The following is a 22,892-nucleotide window of genomic DNA, read 5'->3' on the forward strand; positions in this document are numbered from 1 at the left end:
TTCTCCCATCAAAAACGTGAATATAGCTTGTGTGTACAGGCAGCAAAATCAAGCTATGTCTCCGTATTTAACCGTCTGCTGTAATTCGTCCTCCGCCATCTTGCTGACGTAATAGTGATTGACAGCCAAGTAAGCCGGATTCCCATGTTTGGTTGGTGGATGGGTAAAACAAGCAGTGGGCTTTCACCCAGGAGAGTGTGGTTTGCATCCTGCGTGAAAACAAAAGTAAATGATTTTTGAGTGTAACTTACGTTTTTTACGTAACTTGCGGTAGTCACGTCTAGCATTTGCGTACATTTATTTAATTTTAACTGTTTTAATTGTCTTTTATAACCCCTTTACAGAAGTTTGTTGCCCTAAACCTAGGATCAGTGCTTTCAAAACATAAATCCACACAAAACTGCAGTCTTATTTACAACCGCGGACCATACATGTGTGCTATTTTTAGAATGTGCCGTTGTACCGCGAGGCGGGGTACGTACATAATTTGTGGTACTGACACACAACCTTTTCTGCGGTCTATGTTGGAGAACTTGTTGGTGTAATTTCAAACCTGTGTGTTTACTGTGTAATAATAGAGGTTATATTACCCCCCACATTTTGAATGAACCAAAGCAGTGTTCAGATCAGAAAGCACTTTTTCTTTTAAAAGGGAATGGATGATGATTTAGAATTGTTGCAGGAGATAGAAGAGGGAAAGAGAAGTTTGGTCTGAATAAAAAGGCCAGCTTCAATTACTGTATTTAAAAAAACATTTTATCCGACAATGTTTTCAGTCGGTTGTATAAATGGGAAATATTGAGCAAAAGTTTTCAACGCTCACCCACAGTATTGGGATTTTGGAGGTCTTCTGAAGTTTCTGTAGAGATGAGAGAAACAAAAAAAAAAGCTCACGTCTTGCTCACGCTCACACGGATATTTTTCTTCTTTCTCTCTGCGGTATCGATTTGTTCCTCTGCTTTAAAAGAGATGCGTCGTGCTTCATCTGTCTACGCTGAAGCACAATATTTTACATATGCACCCGGAGTATCTGTCTCTTCGTCTTCTTTCTGTCATTGTGTTCTCCTCACACACTTGCATTTTATTCCTTGTTGTTTTGTCTTGTTCAGCATCATTTCACCGGATGTCTCTTTTTGTACAGACTCTTTTAGTTTACATGATTGGTTAAGCCACTGCTCTGATCTGATTTCGTATTTCTGGCACATAAATTGTTTGGATTTTTCATTTGACTGTCTGCCAAAGTTTCCCTTTGTTCTCTTTTGTAACAGGGACTCTGTATCCATCACAAAGGGCTTAGTTTACCCTTGTTCAGTGGTCTGCCTGCAGAGGAAATACTGCTCTTTTAATGCAGCCCTTTGTGATTTCCAACACAATTAATCTGAAGTTTTAGTGAAGTTAACTTTAAACACAAAAACAGGAGGTGAATGTATTGCTGGCATAGGTGAATCGCGTCTCTGGAGTGCACTGAGCAATTAAGTCGACAGAAGAGTAAGGAATTAATTTGCTTAGCTAGCTTTCTGGCTTACTTCACTGTCAGAGTGGTGATGTCCTGCAGCTGTAACACCAGAAATCCTCTTGAGGAATCTGTAACCAAAGCTGATCTTGATGCCTGTCTTTCTTTATCCGTGCTGTGTGTGTGTGCGTGCATGTGTGTGTGTGTGTGTGTGTGTGTGTGTGTCCGTGCATTTGTCCAGAGGGCTTTTCCAATTGGTCTTTTCTCTCAATCAGCCTTTAGAAGCCATTCAAGTGACACAAGGTCAGAATTATCGCAGAACTAATTTGTCTTCCATTTAAAAGGACAAATTAGCATTTGAGGACTAAATGAGTTTACATCCTTCAGAGGGACTCAGTCCTCTCCCCTGCTCCTCACACATTACCTAAAATGTTTAAAGAATAAATTATTCTGTCAGAAAAAAAGACATGTAAAGGCAGAAAAAAAGTGCAAAACATGTCAGATATTTCCTGCTGACCCAGCACACTGCCAGGCTTCACAGTTTTCTCTCCCTCTGAACGCTTGTGTGAAGTGAAAATCATCACTCCTCTCTGCAGCAGGCATATATTTAGCTCCTCTTTCCATTTGTCACTCATTTTTCAATCACTGTTTTTGTTGTTGTTTTTGCATCTCAGTGTCATAACTTTGGTTCCAGCTCCTTCTCCCTCGTCTCTGCCTGTCATTTCTGTTGTGTTGCTCTCGCTATACGGAGATGCTCTTGATCTTCACTCGTGTTCAACTCTGTTCTGTTACATGACCTGGTTTCATTTCATTTCATTTACAAATAGAAAAACGTTGAGCACATACCTCCACCTTAGCCAGTGGTGCATTTACATGCTCCTTGAATGGTCCCATTCCCAGATTTGGGAAGATCTTCTGACTTCTGTGTGTGACTTCTGAGTAGAGCCCAACCGATATGAGATTTTTGACACTGATGCGGATGCTGATTTTAAAGGGGTAAAATTAATCAATGACCGATATTAATTTTTTTTTTTTTTTACCTAGAATGCAAATAGAGCTTTTTTATGTGGATTGTTCACTGATTCACCACTCTGCAAAGTTATCCAGACAGCTACTTTTTTTAAACATTAAACTTTATTAAATCATATTTTACATTGCTATATATATTATTATACATTATACAAACAATATATTTTTTTATCGAAAATAAAGAATAAATAGGAATAAAATAAACAGCCAAATACACATCATCATTTTTGCTTGCTATTTATATTTAAAAACATTTTTTTAATTCCAAATTATAGCTAGCACCATATCACACCAAGCAATATTTTCTGCATTATATATTGTGTTAAAAACAGTTTAATTAACGGCACATATTGGACTGCATACACACCGATACCAATAGACCTTTGATAGGCCAATATCCGCCAATAATATCAGTCAGCCGATATATCTATCAGGCTCTATTCATGAGCTTGACGTTGTAATGTGGAAGCAGCATGGATGCTGAAAAGCAGAGATGTGGTGTGTTTAATTGAAACAACACGCTGGTAGCTGTTTCTAAGTTTTTGCATGACAAAGAAGAGAAAAGAAAACAGGTCAGATGAGGCTTGAAAAATGATTGGAAAACTGATTTTTCCAATTATTCTGCCACCGCATGAATTCAGCACAAATGCACTCTCTCGCAATGTTAACAAAAGTGAAAATTTATTTGAGTATCTGCCTCGTGATGAATTCAAATCTACTTGGCCCATGCTACAGCCTTCCACCAAATTTCATGAAAATCAGGCCAGTTGTTTTCTGTAATCCTGCTGATGGGCTGACAAACAAACCCAGCCAAAAGAATTACTTCTTTGGCTGAGGTAAAACTAAAGCACGAAAACTCACACAGCCTTCCCTATTAAGTTTTAACAAACATTAGAAAGGCAAAAAACTGTTTTAAGTTTTGCATTAAATGATACTCACATGCCCATATGCACATTAAAGAGTTATTAGTAGCTGTAATTATTCCTCTTCTGGCAAAGAGGATCCTCCATGTGACTCGCATGTAAACTCTTACTCATGCTTGCAACATCCACATGGCCATTGGGGTTTATGTGACATAAATTTGAAACGCACCAGGAAAGCAAAGGTTGCTTATGTCGTGCACTGTATGTACAGTACCACATCCTATTCAAGGTTTCTTTATAATAACCCAAGGGTTAATTTGTTGTGCAGACGGGAAATTTTGAATTCCATAGTTAAAACAAGACGTCACAGCGACACAGATTTAAAGGACACATCTGCATATACGGACCTCTCCTTGTCATATGCATAGAAGCTGTGTGCGTCCTCTGCCTGTGTGCGAGTCTGCAGCATCTGTATCGAAGTATAAATTAACCTTAAGACATGTGCGACAAAATCCACAGTGTCAGCAGTCCGAGTTTACCAAATCAAGTCAGTGTCTTCCAAAGATACAGACTTTTATTATGAAATTTAGCAAGAAAAGTGCTGCAGTGAATCATATAGCAATATAAAGATGGAATTTCATCATAAAATACCCTTATATGATGCCCACTTGATTTGTTTCCCCAAGACTGCTGAAGCCTCGTATTAGCTTTGTCTGAAGCATTTCTGCACAGAGCAAGGACTGTGGATTTTGTCCCCGATCTTTTACAGTGTTGGTACGCTAAGAAGAGGTTGCTTCACAGCCTGTATGGACAGAAGAAATACTGACAGTGGCCGCTGACTTTTGTCACTGAGGCATGCAGAATCCTCATGGATATAAACAATTATTAAAATAAGATCACAGCATTGTCATTAAAGGACTTGGCTTCAATGAACATTACCAAGTGGGCTAGAGGATGTAGCATAGAGTGGTTACTCGAAGACTGCATGTTAAAGGAGGCTACATTAATATCCTACAGTATTTCTGGGTGTTCCTGATATTTTGTCCACTCCTTTTATGTCATTTTTAAAGAAGAATTGTCTGCGACACTTGAGGAAAACTAAAATAGTTTTAGGGAACAATATTTAAACAACATCATCATCATTATAGAGAAGAACAGCTGTCAGTCACTGTTATCCTTATCAGTCAGTGGAAGTTCATGATTTAGCTAAAATAATGCAAGTGTGCAGCACAGAGAAATGTTGGCTCACTGTATTTTGTTGTGAACGACCTACTTTTTAAAGAAACAGCCAACAATAACTGAAAGGATAATCCCCCCCTATCTCTGTGGGCCAGCCTTCCATGTTATGAATTATTCTCCACATTGAATTTTCTACAGTAATTTGGGCATAGTTTGGTTGCTGCTGCATGGGATATTTTTATTTATGCTATCATTATAATAAATGTTGCTGTCAAATGATGTTTTGTTATTCTGGAAATTGGAATCCCCCGTCTGAACGGCCTCGGAGCCGTATGAAAAATGTGATTTGGCATAGTGGCTCAGACTGAAGCGTCCCCCGGGCTCTCACCTCACCCTCTCACATGCTGCCGGTCAAATAGAGGCTTTGTTTGGCCGACTCTCTCCATGGATTTGTTTCTTTCTTCTCGTTTCTTTTCTTGTGAAGGCGGTCAGACAATTTTATAAGCACCAGGCATTTTATGGTGATTAGCTTACGGAGAAAAATGACCTTTTTAAAATACAATAAGAGTCTGTAACCAGTGACAAGAGGCTGTTTGGTAACATGTCATCAACTAAAAAACACTATAATCAGGAGTGTAATAGGTGTACAGTAGGTTTATTAGCAGTATACAATCATTTCAGAAGTTACAGTCTGTTGTATTTGTCCTTCCAGAGGACATTTCACTGCAGAGGACAGGCAGTTGTTGAGAATAATCTTTTAACTTGTGTCGACAGAAAGGCTTCAGGCTCATTTTTAATGTAATTCGTGTAAATGTGTCTTCTAGACTGTTAATAAACACATTGTCCTTATTTTTCTCAATGTTAAACTCTATTATTTATGATATCATTATTACAGTTCTTATTAACACTGAACGTAAGATGTTGATGTTAGCCTTCGTTGTCAGCTTATGCTAGCCAGTATCAATCACATTGCAGTTTAACAAATAAAATAAAATGATACAACATAAGAGTTGTTGTTGCCCCGGAAGCAGTTTTCCAGGCTCAATACCGGCCCTCAAACTGCCTGTGGAAAAGGGGTAATGGTGGCTCGACTGACTTGAAAACCTGCCTCTCTTTTGTGAGTGACTCATACAAACTTGAGTCAGAAAAAATAGTCGAACCTCTCTTCTCTAGCGACGTGTTCTTGCGATCTTCTTTCAAAGGATATTGAGTTAGTCATGTAGACTTCAATGGTGAGAAGTTCAAGCAAAGTAAAAAGTAACTTTGTGTCCCAGTTAAAGTATTGTGGGAGAGAGAAGCCTGGGAAGCCTGAATATGCTCATGAGTTCTGACTTATAGTAAACTGTGCATGTTTGCATCTTTTAGCTGTCAACAACAAGTAGGAGGAGTGAATTCACAATTGTCACTGATACCCACAGCTTTAGTCGAATCATTTCATATCATGAAAAAATGACATTTTCATCAGTGTCTGATGAAAGTCTTTGTGTCACCACCTTGCTTTATTATCAATTCCTCCTCCTCCTGTTCCTTCCCCACCTCCGTCCTTCCATCCTTCACTCGCTCTGATTCCGGCTCTGCAGTGACAACCCCGAGCCCATCTCATGCATCAGCTGTCAGGCCAGGATTCGTCACTGGCGGCGTGGGGAGGTTGGAAGAGTGAGATATCTCACCGCCTGAACATCTTGACTTGGAATTTATGCTGATGATGACTCCCATTGCCCTCTAGCGCTCCTTCTGTTGCCTCTTCGCTGGAGCGCACAGTCCTCCGACATCGGCATGATTACGATCTTGCTGTGGTCTACTGTCTCTCTCAGTTTCTCTTTCACTCTCTCACTGTCCCCGTCTTTGTTCAAAAGACTTCTGGGTCACAATTATCTCAGAAACAGATTTTGCAAACTCTCAGCCTCCCTTTGTTTCCGCCACTCAGCAAAGTTCACCGTCACATCAGAGCAAAAGATTAGAAAAAGTAAAAAATTAATGCTTTCAACTCAGCATTAATGATTGTTCTGGACTTGTTTAAAAGGTGAAATGCATTTCAGGATCTTTATTGTCCTAAACTCGTCAAACAGCACCTTTAAATCTCACAGTATCACATTTCTTTATCCGTACAAAAAATAAAAGTGTGAGGCTAGCTGTTTCCCCGTGTTTCCATCGTTAATGCTTTAAATTAAGCTCTTTTAACTTATACTACGTTTTTGGCTGTTTTTTCATTCATTCATTTCATTCACCTTTATTTAACCAGGCAGGTCATTAAGAACAAATTCTTATTTTTTGGCTGTCTTGATTCATATGGTGTACATTTTGGCGAGGTTGTGAGGCTTTTATTTCTATTTTTCTTTTCTATTTCTATATATTGTCAAAATGCAAACAATCAGACCGATAAGGAACGAAATGTCCCTATTGAAACCCATTAAAACCACAATTTTGATCCCACAGCCATAACAGCATGAAGTCCTGCATCCTTGCTGGTGTATGGTAGAAAAATAAAGGTGCATCAAAATGAATTGACATATCACAGATTGTCTAGAAATGAATATTCCCCCTAGCATTTAGTGTCTGGAAAATAATTTCACCAATAAAAAACAACAGTGGCATTATGTTAACAAACAGGCATTGAAAGGGTTAAAATGATGTAAATTACTAAATAATTGGTAGTTATGATCAACACTGATGTTTGTTGAAAAATGTGACTCAGTGAAAGTGGAAATTAATATAACATATGCTGTTTTTATATAAGTTTTGGGAAGGGGGCGTGTATTTCTTCCAGATAGATTTTTGTTTTTTAATCTGCACAAACACAAACAAACATCAACATCTATGCTGTTGTTGCCAATCAGTGACATATCCCAGACTGTGAAAAAGAGATTAGATTTAAATTTAAATTAAGGTTTAATTCAGTGGAAAATAATACTAATATATAATTTCATGGCAGTTTTTTTGGCACAGACATTCTTTTAAGTGTGTCACTAGAGTTAAATATTCGGACTATCAATCCTCTCATCGAACTCTCGGCCAAAAAACAAATCAGCATATTTCACAAAATGTCAAACTGTTCCCTTGGAAGTGATGTGTCATCCTGAGGTTGGACACGACCTGAACAGTCCCAAAGAATTTATATCCTCTTTAGCATCTGCTCTCTTTTTTCTGTCTTTTTCAGCATCTTGCAGCCAGATATGGGGAAAAAGTCCAAGAACAAGACTACAGTCAAGAAAAAGACTCTCAACCCAGAATTCAATGAGGTACATTGTCTCCGCTCTACAAATAACCAAAGTACACCTGGTTACTTTTTATATGCTGAGCTCAAGATGATGTTCTGTAGTGTATCTTTAGTTCTGATGAGCACGGCAATTAAGCATACGTCCTTCAAATCTGACATTCCTTCTTTGAATGTGCTCAGCATCAATCTGCATGTTTTTATTACAAATTCATCTCCTTTCAACTCTCGTGTTAATGAATCATTGATATAAATATGCTCTTGTGTGCACCACCTGCACAGGAGTTTTCATATGAAATTACCCTGGACCAGCTGGCAAAGAAAACCCTGGAGATCACTGTGTGGGACTACGACTTGGGAATGAGCAACGACTTCATAGGTAGGCTGAGAAAAAAAACTGAGTTGTGAAGGGGAGGGGTGTAAAGGAAAGCTGCGGCAGCAAAGTAGATGAGTGTACAAGAGTGTTTGAATGAAAGCGGCGCAATTGCAAAAAACATTAAGAAAAAACCAGGCCGAGCGTAGGCGGAGAAGAAAAAAGAGATGCGTAGAGATGAGGGCTAATTATGAGGCTTGAGGAGAACGATTTGAGCAAGCAAAGGAGCATTTGATTGGAGGAGGAAGTGGAGATGCTTTAGAAATCAAAAAAAGGATCCCCATCCTTGGTGGACTTGGCACATCAGATCGCTGCTGCCTCGTCAGACTGCTTAACAGCTTTGGCATGGCCTGATGTGTATATCATGGCAATGGAGCACATGGGAGCTTAGGGAGTGATGGGGAACTAGTGGGGAGGCACACTGAGAATGGATTACCACCCTGTGAGCTTGAAGGCCTTCAGATCAAAGCGTTTTACTCCGTCTAATGTGTGTGTGCGCACATGAGTGTGAGGCGGTGGGTGGTTGGGTTGATGGGGAGAAACCCAGTGTTTAGATAAGCCCAGTGAGTTATTAGCCGTGCTGGGAGAAAAGGCCATCCGTCTAACGTACAGCGCCAGATAACGGCCATTCCCCTGACCATTATCACTACAGGTTTAGCTACATCACCCTGCCAGTTATGTTAATTGGAGCTGGGAGAAAAATGACACTGAGACTAAGAAGAATGGAGCAAACGAGTTGATAAAGAGGGTGAGCGAACATAATCCCAGTGCACTTTTATATGAGTGAGAGCAATAACAAGCCGGCTAATAGGCTTAGCCGCAGATATAGAGGATGTCACATGGTAAAAGGTGAGATTTCAGAGATACGTGGAGGAGAAAACTGAACAATGAGAGAATAAATGTGAGGGCAAAAGTACACAAGAAAACAGGCAATAAATCAAGTGGAGGACTCGTGGGAGAGATCGATACACAAGGAGAGATGGGAAATCTTCACCATGAATCAAACCTAAAGCTCTGATTTTGAGTGAGCCATGTTGTGGTGTAAGTTTATATCATGTTTGTATCGTGTTTCCTGTGAAACCGTACGGAAAAGTATTTTGGCAGAGGTCTAGTCTGGAAATTCCCCCCTGTAAAAAATGAGAAAGTTTGTGACCTCGCTGCCATGTCGAAAACAGCCAAAACTGAGCACCGCCCACCAGCTGGAGCAAACTTTCTCATTTCACAGCTAAACAGCACACGAAAATATGTTTCTGAACAAATTTGAGGCAAGAAATAGGCAATGCAGTAACAGGATCTTGAGTCATAAATGATCGGTGCTGCATAGTCTGACAGTTTAATCAGAGGTCATGAGCAGTCATTGACACTGCATTTGGCTCGGATTGGTTGTTTTTCTTTGGTTGTGGTGCATTCTTTGGGAGGAGGCAGAGGAACATGATTTTTTTTACAGAAAATCTGTACTACATGACTGTTAGGAGGCAGTGACAGTTTAGGCGAATATGACAAAAAGTTATATTATAAACCGTACCTGCTGAAACTTTAAAAGTCATGTTATGCACATAGTAGAGACCAAGTCCACTCAATACATATCCCTAATAATTACAATGGTAAGATAAGTCTTAAGTCAAGTCTTAAGGCAAGTTTGAGGGTTTTGTGCTTCTACCAAACTGTTTTTTACTCCAAAAACACACCAATCAGTGCACCAAGCTGCCATGTAATGTTTATTGAAAGCTGCAGCTGCTTATCCGAGCTGCATCGGTTTGGTTTGATGGCAAAGTGCGGCCAAACTAAAACTTGGGGATAGTTTGACTTTTGGCACCCAGATAGTACCCCCACTCAATCAGTAAACATAGTCCTGTGACTCCTGAGTCATGTTGACCGATGTTACAAAGACCTTCCCCCCTGAAACGCCTCCCTGTCCCAGAAAAATGTAATTATTGCAGTGAGCTGCACTTTGCTGTTGCTTGGTGTGTTTTCTGTGTTTTGGTCTTGTTCCTCACACAGAAAGGCAAAAGTGTTTCCACATGTTCAGAACTGAAATTATTGGACACGATGATCGCTGATCTGACAAGCAATTTCTTTGAAGCAAATGGCGTCAGGTCAGGCTAGATATTTAGTTCACCACATGTCTTTGTGAACCTGCTGGGGAGGTTGAATGTGGCAGATGTGCAGCAGAGGAAAATGTTGCGGGGGGTAAAAATAAGAAGAACGGGGTCGAAGCTGTGTGAGCATTGCTGCACACCTGCTCACCAGCCTGAGTGCCAGCCTTGCCCTCATCCGTGTCATCTCCTCCAGCTCTGGCTCCTCATCCTTCTCCTGTCCCCCAACGCATGTCAGGATGGCTGACCGTTTGTCACTGGCAACCCGCAGGCTGCCAGAACACTCCATCGATCTCTGTTCAGAGGTGGTGGGAGTGTTGTGGGGGCGGAGGTGACCAAGTGTTGTGCCTGATTATTCTATCGAAACTCTGTCAACAGGTCTAGACCTTCTCTCTGAGTCGTTTGCTTCTGCGTTTAAAAGGAAAGGGAAGGAGGATGCAGGCTAGGAAACATTTAAAGGCTGCCCCTCTCCTCCCAGAAGCAACATCTCAGGCAACATTCAATGTCGAGCTCAGATGAGACGCAGATCAGCAATCGAGCCTTGTTTGCTCGCGGCTGTCATTTTCCTAGGCGCTGTTAGAAGGCAGCATCGCCAAAATACCGTGTTTAAAACTTCACGCTCCATTAACTGTGCAATCACAGCCAAGGGAATGGCTTTGTAATAACCTCGGTGTGACAACTGCCTGCATCTCTCTTTCTTACAGCCTGCCTCTCCACCAACGCCTCCGTCACCTCCGCTCACTTTCACCAGAGTCATTTCCTGCTTCTCTTCATATTTATCCCCCCCACCTCACATGGTCTTTCAATAAATCTTATGTTATCTAAATCTCTCTGTCTTGTAATTCCCCAGCTAGCGGCCAATTTCTCTTTCTCTCTGCCTGGAGGAATTTGTCTTGAATGACTGTTTATTTCCTCCTTTGCCCCCGTGTCTGTCTGCCTGTTAAATAATAATAATTTTTATTGATATGAGTCGATATATGTTATTGCTGAAGCTCAATAAAGTTATTGAATATTTGATTTTAATAGAAACAAAATGTCTGTCAGTCCGTCCGCTTGTTTGTTATTTTCTGAAATACATTTACTCAAGTGCTGTGCTTCAATTTTGAGGTACTTTTCTTGATTATTTACCCATTTTGCCACTTTGTACTTGACTTAATTTCTGGGGGAACTTTTTATCTGACCGCTATACTAACTACTTACTTTAAGGTAAAATTATCGTAGCTTATTTATATCTTCTTTCCTCTCCCATTTATAATCTCACAACCCCTTAGATTTATTTTGTGACCCTTTGGAGGGACCCAACCCAAAGTTTGGGAACCTCAGGTTCGACCTCGTTCTCCGTCTATTTATTTTTACCCCTTACAACGTTTTCCTCTGCTGCACATCTGCCTCATTCACCCTCACCAGCAGGTTCACAAAGACATGTCTATCCATCCATCCATTTTCATATGCTTATACAGGGCGGCCACAGATAAACAAAGACAAAGACATGTGGTGAACTAAATATCTAGCCTGATCTGACAGTGTTTGCTTCAAAGAAATTGCTTGTCAGCAATCATCTTGTCCAACAATTTTCGTTCTGAACATACAGAAATACTTTTGCCTCAACTAGCTACAACAGTAAAATGATATGGGTACGTAATGACAATTAAATATTGTCATATGAAATTAAACTGGTACTCAGAGAACGCAGATCGCCGCCAAGGTGCATTTACGTGAAATGCACCTGAAATGGAAGGGCATTTTTTCGACTTCGGTGTTCATAAGTTCTACATGGACCCTACAAAGTAAATATGTTGTATTTTATTGCTCACAGCATTTCAACAACACTTCGATAGCTGTTTGTAGTATTTTTGAGACAACAAAGAGAAAAGGAAAATGCATCAGGGGAGCCATGAAAACTTGAACAACTTTGAAATAACTTTTTTCTGATATTCTGACAGCTCATGCCCTATCTTGCAATGTAAACAAAAGTGAAAAATAGTAGCCCTGTGATTCAGATCTGCTTTCAAATTTAATGGGTGCTTCCTTGGCCCATGCTACACTCTTCCACCAAGTTTTGTGAAAATCAAACCAGTAGTTTTTCTGTAATCTTGACAACAAAACCTCCTTGGCGGAGTAATATATCAGTCCAATTTTTACATTGTTGTCTTTGTATTTCTTACAGAAGTAAATGATCTGAATGCCTCCTCTGCCACTGATCTTTCTTTCTTGCTTTCTTTCTTTCTTTCTTTCTTTCTTGCTTTCTTGCTTTCTTTTGTTCATTGATTTCTCCCAATTTCTGTCTCCTTTCCAACTATTTCCCATCACCTCCTGACTCTTCTTCTCTGTTTTTCGCTCTCTGTTTGTAGGTGGAATAGAGCTGGGCATCAATGCAAGCGGACAGAGACTCAGACACTGGTTCGACTGTCTCAAAAACAAAGGGAAGAAAGTGGAGTACTGGCATACGCTCACACAGCAAGGAGCCCCGAGCAGTGACAAACCGGACTAGATTACACAAGACATTCATGCATACAAACACACAAACACACGCACGAAAGACACACACATACAGTACATACATTTGTCTCACTGGAAGATGGTTGATAACGGAGACCAAGTAAAGCAGTAATAAGAGTAAAGGATAAAACATGCAATAATAATGTTAAATATAATAATTTAACGCCAATAATTACTGCACCAAGTATTAGTATATGATATTCATACTAATATTAATGACGGTAAGAAGGTGTAATCTGATTTTTTTTTTTTTTTTTAAGGTGAACCAAATTGTGACGATGTCCTCATTAAAGTGTTGACGTAACAAAACAATACTCACAAAATTGTGCTTTAGACCTTACTGTATTGTGGAAGTCACTCATATTCTGTCATTGAAATTTACACCTAATGAAGAAATTTGAGATTAATGTACTCAAAATTCATTCAGTGAAAGGCGCCAAAAGTGTGTGCACGCTAGTGACTCATAATGTGGTATATAGTTGCCAGAGAGGGAATGTTATAAAAGGGTGATTCTGTCCTGAGAAGTTTCTTTTTTAGTGGTCTGATGCAAAACAACACACCGTATTATAAAGCACAAAATGATCCATTTGGTGGATTTGTACCTTTACCGTTTCAGTGTTCTTGTTCTTGTCTCTCATTGTCTTTAAGTGACAGTGGCTTTCTATACACCTTCATTTCAGACATTAATGTGTCGGTATATGTGTGTGTGAATGTGTGTATGAGGGCTATGAGAATATGAGTGCCTACATTTTCTGTCTGTGCTGTGTGTGAGTCTATCTGTATTCACGTCACGCCCCATTCAAAATGTCTCCATCCAACTTCAGAAGCACAGAGGTGTGAGGAAATATTAACAAAGGACAAGAAAGACACACACAAGAGAGAAATCCTCCGCCGGCGCCGCCACAGGCCTCAGTGGTGTGAGCGTTCCTGGCTGGGGGACACTGACAAGCTGTCAATCATGTGTGCCAGACCCTCATTGCCAGACAGTCATAGAGCAACCTAAAGAATGGAATATATCCTGATGCGTAACCTCTGACTGCCCTTTTTGACTTTCCCAATCAAAGGCTGAATGGATATTGCTTTTGGAGGTGCGTTTGTACCTTCCCTTTGCTGCGGCTTCATGAACCAGATTCTGATAGGATCCAAGCAGGTTTACCTCAGCGACTCCAATTCTGCTCCAACAGTCACAGATGATGCAACATTTTCTTCCAGTGTGGCAATATTGCAGCAGTCATGTATTAATCTGAAAATGCAGACATGTGATTGGTCCTGTTATCTGATTTATGAAAATTGGGGTGCCCAAAAGCTTGAACATTTCTCCTATTTTACCTTTGTACACCCTCAGACTTAAGGATCTAAAAAGTTGTAAAAGAATTTGGTTGAAAAACATTCTCACTACCAACGGGTCAAATACAGACACTTGGTCAATGCCCCTTGGCCTCAAATATGGATGCACAAGCCTCCCTTTCACTTTTGTATGAAACGCACCAGGCTTTGGACAAGATCAACTGTACATCCATGTATGTCTTTATCAGACCCTGAGAGCAACTAACATAATATAAAGATTATGAAAGTCTGTTTTGCAGTTGTGGTGGATGGTTAAAAAAACTGGACTTTACCAAAAGTCAACACTGTTAAGTTAACCTGTAATTTAACCTCCAAGCAACATCAATTTACCTACATAACTGAATCCAGCAGTTATCCACAGAAGTAGCTATTTAAATACAAACCCTGAGCAGCTACAATTTTCTGTTGGGTTTGGAGGCCCCTGTGGACAAAAGCAAATGTCTCCATGACCACCAGACTTCTGTTAAAAAACCTATCCTTTAACTGCAGCATAACTTGACAGTTATGCCCCGCTCAACCCTGATTCTAGTTTTTCAATTCATCCCTTTCCTCCAGCGCACCCAGCAAAAAAGGACAGCTTAGGCCTCCAGCGGCGTGGTGTCTGCTCCTCGGCAGCAGGCAGAGCAGCCGGCAAAGCTTTCACCTCCCAGCTGCAAGTCAAAGGTGGCAGCAACCAGATCTGGGTCTGTCCACAGCAGACTGGTTGCTGCCAGAGGCCCGCTAAAGAGTCTTGTCTAAAGGAGGTTCTGGAGAACCTGCATGCTTTCATCTGATTTTGACAAAATCAGACCTGATGGCAACATGGCAGGGTTTAAGAATAACCATAAAAAAATAGCCAATTTTCAAGACTGATGGTCTTGATTGCTTATGTAGATCATATAGAGGCATCAACACTAGGTTAAGACTTTTTTTGAGAGTTTTGTAACCAGTTAAAAGTTCCTAGTTATTGCTGTGAACACAGAAGTTTATTTTAAAAAAGCCGCTTTCTATGTAATGAGCAGAAAGTGACACGCCATCCCTGACACATCAAAAACTGACACTAGACGGGTACATAGAGTGTGCTATTCTGAAGCAAAGAGCCACTGACCAAGCATCTGCATTTGCTAGTCGGGTGTGGGAATGTTTTGGAGATCTACACCGACCATTAGAGGGAGTCATTGCTGTGATTAATGTTGCAATCATCTCATTACTTCTGACCTATTAAATATCAGTTCTCGTGGCATATATTCTGTCACTGGGACTACTATGCTCCTGTCTGTGACGCAGGATTACCTCCTGAGATAAACTGTGTGCAGTTAGCAGAAATGCCCCTCCAACCCCCTCCTACATTTTAACCTCAGGAGGTAAAATGGGATTTCACACAGCATGCATGGCAGCAGGGGACAGTGGATAATCACAAGCCAGGATCCAAGATAGTGAAAAGCTACTAATGCACACTTAACCTTCATGTCTGTTGCGATGCACATCTCTGCATATCGATGGTGTTTATGGGCCAGACTATCGCAGAATCGTCTGACTGCCTGCCAGGATATCAAATGTACTCCCCCCGGTTCATCTATCACTACAGCTCTGGCCATACACCGGTTCACAAAAGCACACCCACAGTCGGTCAGTGGCCTCCGGGAGTTTTTCTAACTGTTGAATCGATCCGGCTGCTCATATTCTTGGTGTCCTTCAACAACCTTGTGAATGTCTCATCGTTGACTGCAAAAAATGGATCCTTCAGTGGTGAATTAGGTTTAGATTTTAAAAAAAAGGGCTTGGGCATTATTGAAGCTTGGAACTAAACCATGTGGAGAAACCGTAAGCTTAAACACATTTTCAGTTAGACCTTAAAGAGAGGTTTGGGCAATGTTTATTCTGTACTATGCACATCAGAAGTCCCAGCACGTCGGCAGTGAGATAATCAAACCAAAACAACATTATGTTATCCAGGCATCAAAGATGCATTTCTGGGAATACTCAGTATTTTGATTGGGGCTAGGCTGGGTGACAGTGATCTAATAGAGTTCACATTTCAGGCTGGATGGTTGCTTATTCCTTTCTCTGGATCTGCTGGTTTTGTTTACAGTCACCAAATTTTCTGACTCTTGTCTATTGACCCCGCTTTGCTTATGTAATCATTTTATCTGCAATACAGCTGCATGTTTAGCAATCACTATCAGCTTGTATAGAGTGCAACCATAGCTGATCATTCTGAATGCTGATGTGTTTACAGTCGATGCCATCAGTGTGTGTTTGTTTGTTTGTGAATACGATGATTCAGGGTATTTTTTGCTCAGTTGCTGTGCTTTGCCAAGCGAGCTTTTGCTTTAAGAAAAACAAAACCTTTACTGTCACAGATTTTGACACTTCGTCTTCCTTAAATTGATATCAGTGGTAATGATGCAGGAGGGCAGGGGCGAATGAGATGGGGAATTCACTACTGCAGTCCCTGTGTATTCACTGTCAATGTCAATCACACAGTATGGCTGCCATCCTGTGGTGGGTTTGTGTAACTACTTCGCAAAATAAATTTAAGTTGTTTCAGTGGTCGTCTGTCTTCCTTTTGAATGTGAGCTGCATTGTACTTAACTTTTCAAAAACACAAGACAGGCAGCGTATGTGTTGTTTTATTATGTGTTTATTCATCATCATCTTTGAAAACAATCCCTATCCAGGTCTGGATACATGTTTTTGTGAGTGTCACTGCTCACATCCAGTAAAGGGATATGTAAAGGAATATTGATACTGAATTTATATTTTGTGAAAGCAAAGTAAGATAAAAGTATTCCCACTCTCTGACAGCCTCTGTTTACCATATCTTTGTTTGTTTCTTGCCATTTCGCCCACCTGTTACATCTCCCCCCTTTCTATCTCTCTCTCTCTCTCTCTCTCTCTCTCTCTCTCTCTCTCTCTCTCTCTCTCTCTCTTTCTCTCTCTCTCTCTCTCTCTCTCTCTCTCTTATGGCTCGGTCACTCTGCCAATGAAGAGTGGCACATTGGTCTGGTCACTCCACAGCAGCATGATGAAAGGTTGCAGGGCAGAGAAGGCAGGGAATGAGCGAGAGAACGACGCAGAGGTGGCGGCTGCAGCCTCGACTCCTTGTTCGGTCAGAGCGAGGAAGGCCCGATGTCTGGCTTCGTCCAGAACCAACCTGTCCTCAGAGTAGAGGCCACACAGGTTGGGTTCCTCGAAGAGTGACGTCAGTCCTGGTGTGGAGAAATGGAGAAAAAAGTGAAGAAAGATGAAAGTGGGGGAAAAAGCAGGGCCGACAGCAAAGTAAGTTCATCAGACACAGGGAGATCAAAGCAGAAAAGTATGCTTATTTCACAAATAACACTTAATGACTGTCTGACAGACAAAGAATATTAGCTGAAAGCGTGTGTGCTCAGTGGTATTAATGAACTGAACAAGTCTGATGGACAGAGAAGAACCTAAAAGAGAAACAAACCTAATTTCTTGATGAGTATATTCATGTCTGGCTGGACATCCAGCTTGATTTTGGGCAGAGTGACCTCAGTAAACTGAGGAGCTTTTGCCTTCAGTTGTTCTATCATTTGATGCACAGCCGTGTCCGTCATCCTCTCCTCCACCTGCTGCAGGTCAGTCAGTGTGCTGGAGCGAGGCAGCAAGATGTAAAGGCTGCTGTCACCTGTGAGAGCAAACCTTGCCACCTGTTGGTAAATTTTTAAAAAAGTCCAGGTGTTACTGTATAAATGAGGTTTTTAAAGTCTACCCTTGTGCCCCCATCTTCTCTTGTTCACCCTATGGGGCAAATGCATACTATTTTCATGGTTTCCACAAGGGTTATTGTTGCTGTTTAATGGAAAAGTGTAGCAGAAGGTCACTCAGAATATTTAAAAAATCTGCCTGTGTAGTCAGATTTGACAGCCTGAGGAGTGCGTGTTTTGATGCAATTTTGTAACCTTTCACCTTACACAGCATCATTGTCTCCCATCTGTCCCCCGGCGTGCCCTTCAGCTCTCCCCACAGTTTGAGAAAAAATCTTGCTGTATAGTTTGTGAATGAGTGTGTGTAGGGATGTTGTTGGCTTTTTCTCACCTGCGCTTTTAGCTCAACTACATGTGCCACAGCCGCCATATATTTCTGGTGATAAAGGACTGGCACGGTCACCATATCACCAGTCAGTTTTGTGAATTGTCTTTTCCTGGGTTTCATCTCATACTTGGTCTTCCACTGACCTGCAGCACACATACGCACAGTTTATTAGTTTCCACCATTTCCACATGCACATACACACACTTGTGCACACATACTATACTGACCACTAAAGGAGACAGCGTTAAGCAGCATCAGCTGTGTACCGGGAGATACAGAGTCAACCAAGTGTTGGATTTTATTGTTGGTGTTATTTGCCACCCAGCTGTTGATCATCCGCGTGTTCTCCTCGCTGGCTTCCAGCAGCCTGGTGGGCTCCGCTTCATAGAACTGGATCGACTGGTCAATAAATGACTTGCTCAGATTCATCTCTGAGGAAGAGAAGAGAGAAGCCATGATGAGCTACAGAGATACAGATCCTTTTGTGTGCACACAGAATATCTGCATCCATCTCTTTGGCTGCAGTAGAGCCTTTTTGTGATAGTCATACGTGGGTTATAGTAGATCTGAGAAGCCATCTGTAAGGAACCGGCCAGCTTCTCTCTCAGCTTCTTCATCTGGAGGTGAACACAGTGGAAGTCATGAGGCACACAGAGAGCCCTCTCTATGGCTTTTTGAGTGTCACTCCTTGCACCTGAAGGTAACAGGATGAAGAAAAGACACAATATAGAAGGAGACATACTGTACTTTAGTGATATTGCAAGCAGCAAGGCATGTCTGACATTTAGAAGTACAGAAAAACTCCTTTCACATTTTAAAGTGAAAAATGTTTTTATGTAACTTCCAAGTCATATAAATGTTAAACATGTAGGCATGTGTACAAGTAACAACGGGATAATGTTGCTTTCAGCACAAAAAATCCCAATTATAAAATATTTTTCTTATTGTCAAGAATTCCCATGAAAAGACCAGCTATGCCATATTTGTCTGTCCCTCAGTATTTTCCAGCTGCACCTGCCTGTCTGTGTCACTCAGCTTCATTCTCTACTACAGGCATAAACATTTTTTTTAAATCATATCTACTGAAAGTAAACAACAGTGCAATTTGTTTGTCACAATGAAGCAACATGTCACACTTAGCAACAGCATGGTTCAATCAAGTGTCAACCTCTAGGTCTGAAGTCAATCTAATGCTGTAGTGCCTTAAACATGCATTTATATCTAATGACCAGCAGGGGGCGCCTCAACTGGTTGCAAAAAAGAAGGCTGATTGCACAGTCAGACCCCACTTCTCACTTGATTTATTACCTCAGTAAACATTTTCCTAGTTCTAAGTCCTCTTCAATACAGCCCAATGTTCATTTTGTAAATTATGGTCCTATTTAGAGTAAAATAGATGATAAAGAAGGGTATTAACGTTACCAAGGTGCACTGTTTTTTTCATAGAACTTTGACCCTTTCTCCATGTGTTTTTAGTTCATGAAATTTAAAAGTCTTACATTAAAAATTTATTTTTCCGCATTTGGTTGTACTAAAAGACAATCTAGAGATACACTAAAGACACTAAGGAGTGTGCATTTTAAATTACAGATGCACCTTGCTGACCTAGCAAGCCATATTGGCTCCAATAATGGTCAAAATGCAAAACACTTAAAAGGCTTAGATATGCTTAAAACTCATAGTCTATTAACCAATAGCTGACGTCATTGTGAATGTCCACTTCTTATATTTTTAAACAAGTTTGAACAACAAAGAAAAATAAGCAATTTCTGACTTCTGAAAGGCTATCTGGCCAAAACTTGTCATTGTCATTTTTGGCCTTTTCATATGACTCTTTTACCCAATAAGATAAGGATACTTTTAGAATAATCAAGAATATTTAATAATGTGAGAACATTAGAAATCCACTTCCTTTCTCATACCTAACAACAAATGGAAGAGTGCCCCGCCGATACTGATAGGAGAGAACAGCAGGTTGCTAGACGGTTGTGAATCTTTGAGGAAAGAGTACAGCTTCATGGAAAACTCTGTGACGGATTCCTGCAGCATGGGTTCCTCTGTGCGGCTGTTCTCGTCCTGGCAGGGCTCCCATGCTGTGGTGAAGCCGATGCATGTGTGCGCAGCTCTGGTAGGAGCAACTGAGAGAAAGTTAGGCAGACAGTTAAAATGGAAAGAAAGATAACCTCCTTTTGATAAAAAACACTTTATAGACAAGTACATAGAAAAAGATGCCAAACTGACCTTCAACAATGATTAATGCAGAGCTGAGTGTTGCCCCCTCTGCAGATTCACATAGGTATTGTCCAGCATCCTCCATGACAACGTTTCTGATTAGGAGGGTTTGATCCGGGTCAGATGGATACATCAGCTCCACTCTGTTATCTTCAGCTGTTGGTACATCTTCAGGATTCAGCAGTGTTCTATTCTTCTCCGCACCTGTCTCTTTGAACCAAAGTGCATTGGCCTTGACATTGCTGGAACGTGGGAAATTGCATGGGAGCTGAGCATCGGAGCCTTCAGTTACCTTGATGTAATAGATAATGGATTCTGCAGAGACACACAAACACTTCATACTCTTCTCAAGCCAAGCTTTTGGACAATGTTGTATATCAGTTCTACACACATTCAAACATGATAATGGAGAAGTGTATATCTATGTTCCTCACCAAGAACTGTAATGTTGTATGTCGTTATTATCTCCATTTGATCCTGATTGATCAAACACACATACTGGCCCTGGTTGGCCGCAGTAACATGTGATATATAGAGAGACTTGCCACTTTTTTTAACTGTCGGTGCACCAGGCATCTGAGCACTTACATCTTTACCTGTATTCAGCAAAAGATTTTTTTAAAAATGAGTACATGTATTACTGTGTACTTTTACAATACAGTGAGAACAGTGGTAGAAATATAACAGGACCATTGAATTTCCAGGTGATGGACCCTCCAATGAAGTCACTTTGAAAGGAGAGACAGGGAAGCTCCATAGTGGAACCAGATAGCACCTGGAGATCACTGCATGCAGAGAGCTAAGTAGAAAAACATAGACAGGGGAAAGCTGCTGGGTTCAGGAGTCAAGGAGGATTAGGTTTAAGCCTTTTGGATGACAGATATAACAATGTTCATGAAAGATATTGGAAAATATTTGGAGTTCATTCTACATTTAGCAGGTAAGTTTACCTCAAAAGTGAGCTGCAGCAGGATGCAAACAAGAGCCCGTAGTTTCATCTACAGCAGAGATCAGAGCAAAGGGTTTAACATGAAATTGGCAAATACTTGATGCAGTTGTTTTGCAAGTGAGGATTTCAAAACGAGCATGGCATCAAGCCCTAAAACAGATCAATACATGGCGCAATATGTGAAACACAGCGATGTAGCCCACCATTAAAACGTTTTAAACTGTGACATTTAATGACAGTGTTGAGTATCCACATTTGTCAGAGATTAATTATATAAAAAATGTTTTACAGTAATTTATGATGTACTGTGAAAAAATAATGACTCCAGGATTAATCAGCAAAAATAATTAGAAAAATATGAAATGATACTCACGGCTCTTGAATTTCCAAATGTATCCAAAATTCCGTTACCAGTTTGTTTTACCAGCAATGTTTCTGCCCCACCTGCTCACTGTCCGCTCCTCTAAACTGCAACTATCAAACACTAATCTGTGATTGTTGGTTTAAAGATGTTTGTTTGCATAATTGGGACTCCTGACTTTCAGGAAATCACATGGTTTCACATGTTGGCAACAGATACCAAGTGAGATCATTTATATTCCTGTTTTTATTCCTGCTTTCATTGCATTTACATTGCAAATATATAGTATTTTATTACTTTTTCAATTATAACTTTTCAATCTTGACAAGTTGAACCAGTTATGACTTGTTGGGGGTAGATATGCATTCCACTTTGGCTCATTTGCAAAGTGGAATGTTTTTGCCTGAAGTGTTTTAAATCATTTAATTTAGCCAGAGGTTGCACTGTGTATGACACACAGTCAAGAACAAAATGGAAATAAGGAAAACACAAGCAAGTTTGTGCTAATTGGTAGAAAACTGTTATATTTGTTGACAACATATCACTGAAGTACCAAAGTACTCAAGTTTTTTAATGGGATGAATAAATTAATTAGTATATTTTAGGTACAGCTTTTTATTGTGTTTGTTGGTGGCTAATGGCACTATGATCTAATGATATGGAGACACTTTACATATTTAATTTACCAGTAAGTGTAGTTTTTAAACAGCAGTTGGTCACTTTACTTAAATACTTTAATTGTCTGCTCCATCTTTTTTGTGTGTATATTCAAGCAATTTTAGTTTCCAAATGTATCTCATATCCTCAATAAATGTTTAATATTAATTTTAAAATATTTTCTTCATATCCATAATTACAATAATGATTAATGTTAAAGAAGTCAGTGTGATCAAGGTTAGGATGAAATAAACAGTTTAATGTATTTAAGTGTTATTAACAGGTTTTCTGAATGTATTAAAAAGTCCTTCAAATTTACCAAATAAGCAATGAAGTCGATTGAATAAAAAAAAAGATCCACCTACAGGAAAAACACATTTTTCAAGTACATTTCTGTGCAACACTTGAATTCCATTTTCCTGAATATACTAACTTTTAATTAAGAAACATTTTAAATGCAGCTATCAGTGGTGGACTGTAACTAAGTACATTTACAGAGTACTGTAGGCCTACTTATTTTTGTTATTTTACTCCACTAGATTTAGCTGCCAGCTTCAGTTGCTTTTCATATGAATATTTTTATAAATTAAACCACATAA

The 22,892-nt window shown here is 40.1% G+C and overlaps 2 protein-coding genes across 2 annotated transcripts in view; one reads left to right on the top strand and one right to left on the bottom strand.

Moving 5' to 3' along the window:
- doc2d (double C2-like domains, delta) overlaps nucleotides 1–16,261 on the top strand; it is a 74,784-nt gene extending 58,523 nt beyond the window's left edge. The window contains exons 9-11 of the mRNA XM_059337635.1: nucleotides 7,682–7,763; nucleotides 8,021–8,117; nucleotides 12,559–16,261. Of these exons, the coding sequence (XP_059193618.1) occupies nucleotides 7,682–7,763; nucleotides 8,021–8,117; nucleotides 12,559–12,698 (319 nt within the window). The 3' untranslated portion in view covers nucleotides 12,699–16,261. The remainder of the gene's footprint in view (nucleotides 1–7,681; nucleotides 7,764–8,020; nucleotides 8,118–12,558) is intronic.
- Nucleotides 16,262–16,912: 651 nt separating this feature from the next.
- Nucleotides 16,913–21,767, bottom strand: serping1 (serpin peptidase inhibitor, clade G (C1 inhibitor), member 1). The gene is made up of 11 exons (XM_059337625.1): nucleotides 21,649–21,767; nucleotides 21,277–21,324; nucleotides 21,017–21,125; nucleotides 20,761–20,922; nucleotides 20,336–20,641; nucleotides 20,017–20,232; nucleotides 18,645–18,788; nucleotides 18,322–18,525; nucleotides 18,098–18,237; nucleotides 17,487–17,709; nucleotides 16,913–17,244 (listed from the first exon to the last, which is right to left on the bottom strand). The coding sequence occupies exons 2-11, from the start codon at nucleotides 21,322–21,324 to the stop codon at nucleotides 16,997–16,999; spliced, it is 1,800 nt and encodes a 599-aa protein (XP_059193608.1). The 5' UTR covers nucleotides 21,649–21,767; the 3' UTR covers nucleotides 16,913–16,996.
- Nucleotides 21,768–22,892: the final 1,125 nt, after the last annotated feature.

Source organism: Centropristis striata, chromosome 1 (genome assembly GCF_030273125.1).
Source record: "Centropristis striata isolate RG_2023a ecotype Rhode Island chromosome 1, C.striata_1.0, whole genome shotgun sequence".
Classification (NCBI taxonomy): domain Eukaryota; kingdom Metazoa; phylum Chordata; class Actinopteri; order Perciformes; family Serranidae; genus Centropristis; species Centropristis striata.

Coding starts and splice junctions, on each gene's coding strand:
- serping1 (XM_059337625.1), bottom strand. CDS start 21,324: ATGAAACTACGGGCTCTTGTTTGCATCCTGCTGCAGCTCACTTTTGAG. Junction 20,923..21,016: donor CATCACCTGGAAATTCAATG/GTCCTGTTATAT, acceptor TGCTGAATACAG/GTAAAGATGTAAGTGCTCAG. Junction 18,238..18,321: donor TAACGCTGTCTCCTTTAGTG/GTCAGTATAGTA, acceptor TGTGTGCTGCAG/GTCAGTGGAAGACCAAGTAT.